This window comes from Gavialis gangeticus, unplaced genomic scaffold (assembly GCF_001723915.1).
Source record: "Gavialis gangeticus isolate Ggan-Ray unplaced genomic scaffold, GavGan_comp1, whole genome shotgun sequence".
Taxonomy (NCBI): domain Eukaryota; kingdom Metazoa; phylum Chordata; order Crocodylia; family Gavialidae; genus Gavialis; species Gavialis gangeticus.
In genome coordinates, this window is record NW_017729009.1 from 7,922,942 (window position 1) to 7,926,814 (window position 3,873).

The 3,873-nt window shown below is 41.8% G+C and overlaps 1 protein-coding gene across 4 annotated transcripts in view; it reads left to right on the forward strand.

The window, feature by feature from the left end:
* Positions 1–3,873, forward strand: part of ARFGEF2 (ADP ribosylation factor guanine nucleotide exchange factor 2) — a 69,071-nt gene that overhangs the window by 22,500 nt on the left and 42,698 nt on the right. For all 4 annotated transcript variants that reach the window (XM_019509889.1, XM_019509887.1, XM_019509886.1 and 1 more), the window contains exons 9-11: positions 131–261; positions 880–1,114; positions 1,410–1,509. In XM_019509889.1, the coding sequence (XP_019365434.1) occupies positions 131–261; positions 880–1,114; positions 1,410–1,509 (466 nt within the window). The remainder of the gene's footprint in view (positions 1–130; positions 262–879; positions 1,115–1,409; positions 1,510–3,873) is intronic.

A 3,873-nucleotide genomic window follows, 5' to 3' on the forward strand; every position in this document is an offset into this window, starting at 1 on the left:
TTTTTTTTTTTTTTTTTTTTTTTTTTTTTTTTAAAAAGGTGACTAAACTGGGCTGTACAGGTACTCCGCAACTTGTATTGCCTTTTTCAGCTGTTCTGAAGGTTTCATGTTATGGTTCTTGATCCATTAGGAAACAGATGTACCTGGACCTCAAGCAGCTGCCAAATTCTCCCATATCCTGCAAAAAGATGCCTTCCTTGTGTTCCGGTCACTGTGCAAGCTTTCAATGAAACCCCTCGGTGATGGACCACCAGATCCCAAGTAAAGACATCTTATTAATTGAATCTTACTTCTTCCTGGAAGCTGTTATAAGAACAAAATGAATTGAATTCTATATTACTTCATAGCACAAACCTGGATATCCAGACCTTCCAAGTTACTTCCTTGTTTCAGATATCTAGATGGTTGTTGCAATGAGAATTTTCTCTGTGATGTAATATCCTTACTTAGATAATTCCCAGCGTTTGATGTACAATACTTCAGGAAATCTTCAGTAACTCTTTAATAATGACTTGCCAGTTCTGCAGTCAGTCAAAGATGCATTGGCAGTAGTATTTCTGAAGTTCTTTAGAAGGCAATACTCCTCCTGTAATTCAAACCCTATGTCTCTGTTCAGGTAGTGTGACTGGCTGAGTTGTGAGTTTCAGATGTTCTGTTCCTAAAGGATAGGCTCCCAAATAAAAAATGTAGCTTTGCATGACAGTGTCAGCAAGCAAGCTGTCTTCTCTGAAATGGGCAAAGACTATGCTCACTTCCATGCATCCACAAAGAACTGCTATAACTACCACATACTACATGCAAAGATGTGTGTATATATATGAGAGATAATGAAAGTGACTTTAATTTTAACAACGCTCTTTTTTTGGCTTTTCTCCCCAGATCCCATGAGTTGCGTTCTAAAATTGTGTCCCTTCAGCTGCTTCTCTCAGTATTACAGAATGCTGGTCCAGTTTTCAGGACACATGAAATGTTCATCAACGCAATCAAGCAATATCTCTGTGTAGCATTATCGAAAAATGGAGTCTCTTCTGTACCTGATGTATTTGAGCTGTCTCTTGCCATTTTTCTCACCCTGCTTTCAAACTTTAAGACCCATTTAAAAATGCAAATTGAGGTAAGAGAACTTTGTGTTCATTTTATATGCAAGATGTTGTATATTAATTAAACCAATTTACCTTATTGATAAAAGGCAGCATATAATAACTTCAAAAATTGTCACTTTGCAATTTTGCTTGCCATGCAAGCTGGTGGACTACTGCTTTCAAATAAAATTACTTATGCATGAGATGAGGCCTCGTATCCAAGCAAAATTGCTGTGTAAAAAATGAATATGCTCATTTAGCTGTGTTGTAAAGCTTTTCAGTAGAAACATTCAGGCATCAGGTCCTGTTCTTGTTTTCTTTGCACAGGTTTTTTTCAAAGAGATCTTCCTGAATATATTAGAGACCTCCTCGAGTTCTTTTGAGCACAAATGGATGGTGATTCAAACCTTGACTAGAATTTGTGCAGGTATTTCATTGTAAAAATAAACACTTGTTCTTCACGATGTAGATTTATTTTGACTTGACAATGAAGTGGAGGACGTCCTAAGGGGGTGGCCCTTTGCTCCCTGCCCCCCATCCTCCATCCTCTTGCAGCCTCTTTTCTCTGCCCCCTTCTGTGAGACTCTGCTGTCTCTAAGCATATGAAAGTGAGGGCAAATTTGAAAACACTGACTTTTGAACCAAACATTCCTATACTAATTTGCACATAAGGAAATTACTACAGGTACCCATAGACTTCATCCAGAATTGATGCATTCTACCCTTTTTGCAAACTGCTGCAGGTTTTGGTACAGGTATTCCTTAAACACATTTTTAAGTGGCACTTTTGTACTTTCTTATACATAGTACAGACTATGCATGATATTGGTTCAAAGCCAAAAAGCTCAATTTAGACAGAGAGAGAGAAAGTGTGTGTGTGTGTGTGTGTGTGTGTGTGTGCGCGCGCGCATGCACGCACGCTCCAGATTTCCCCCACCAAGTATCCATTTGTTAATTTGCCTCTGCTCGTGACTGGAACCAGGTGTTCTTGTCACAAGTCCTGGGATCCTCCAAAGACGTATGTCCAGATGAGGCAGGAGGCTGCCTAATTTGACTTTGCCTCATGGAGGCACTAATCACATGTGACAGACCTGAGAGAGAGATTACAGAGCTTCTTGCCTACGTAGGCATTTGGTGATGTTTGCCAAATGGGAATCAATGAAATGGGAAAGAATGGTACTGCTCAGCTGTGAGAGTGAAGAGTAAGTTGAAATGTATGCCAACTAGTGGTTCACTGTCAGTTGAAAAAGAATCAGTGCTGAGGGGGAATGTATGCAGTGGGCATTATCATAGGCAGATGGGCTGCACTGACCTGTTCTTGTGGTAGGTTCCCACCAGCATCTCAAGGAAATACCATGACCAAGGTAATGCAGTTTTAAATGGCAGTGTGTAGTGGACCTTTGTCTGCTTACAGACAAGACTCCCCACAAGAGCCTCATAGTTAGCTTCCCACTGGCCAGCTTCCAGTGGGAGGATCTCGGCTACTTGCTGACTTTATGGAAATGGGAGATTCCTCCCTAGCTTGCTTCCATGGCCATAGGGCTGAGGGCAAGTGAAACCTGAGGGCATTTGGACCCCAAGCCTCCAGGCTTGGGCCTGCACATAATACCCCTGCCAAAAGATTTGGAAGCATCTGAAGCCCCAGGCTGAAAAGTCTGGGGTGGAGGATACTTGCCAGTAGTAGGGCCATGTATGGTTCTTAAACAATTCAAAGGATTTGGAACTGATCTGGCTAATTTGATTTGGGGGACAAAACTTTTTTCCTTAAAAGCTCCCACCAGCATCTCAGCCTTTTTGGCTTTGGACTTCGCAGGGGAAATACCATGATCAACGCAGTGGTTTTTCCAGGGTGAGGCTTGTTCCTTGCACTTGAGGCATGCCGACCCCTGCAAGTTTCCTCAAATGCAGGAAACTTAACTGCACAATTTTGTTTGCGGGGGGCAACGACACACAGCTGTTTTCTTGCTTTCCCCCTGGCTTGCTCCCTGGTCTTTGGGCTAAAAGCAAACAAGACTAGGGAACATCTGAATCCCAGGATGCCTGCCACAGATTTGGGGAGTATTTAAAGCCCCAGACTGAGTCTGAGAAGGAAGATCCTTGTTCGGTGGTAGAGTCATTTTGATGTGAATGATTGAGCTCTTCTCAGTTGAAACTTGGAACTTGACTACTGGGCTTTGCCCAATAGAAATCAGAACTGATCTGGTCCTTAAGGGGTGGGGGGAGAATCAGCAACTCAGCCTTTCGTCTAAGATCAAGCATTTTTGACACCAAGAGAAGGGCATCAGGGCTAGCCCTGGCCCTTCTAGTGCTGGCATAGTATTGCAGTACCTCCAGGCCTGGTGCCAGTTCTCTGTGGAGGGAATACCTGCTGGTTTTGGGGGGGGGGGTTGGGAGGGTTGTTTCCTTTTGTTTTTTTAAAAGGACAAAAAAAAAAAGAAGGGTTCCCAGGTTTTCTTGTATGTGAATACAAGATTAAGGGTTTTTCCCCCATGCTGATTTGCGGGGAGGGACAGGGGATTGGGACCTTGTCCTATATGCAAGTGAATATGGTAGATTAGTGGTAGCAATAAGTGTCGTCTTTTTTAAGCATTTTTTCTCATTTATTTAGAATATTGTCAATCAAGAAATTATTCAAAATTGTATAGAGATGCATAATTGTACGGATAGCAAATATATTTAAACCTGACTGAGATCATTATTTTGTAATGAAGTGTCATCTGTGTGTGTGTGTGGCTTCATATTAGATTATGACATTGAATTCAACTAATCTTGGTTTCCTTTTTTTTTTTTA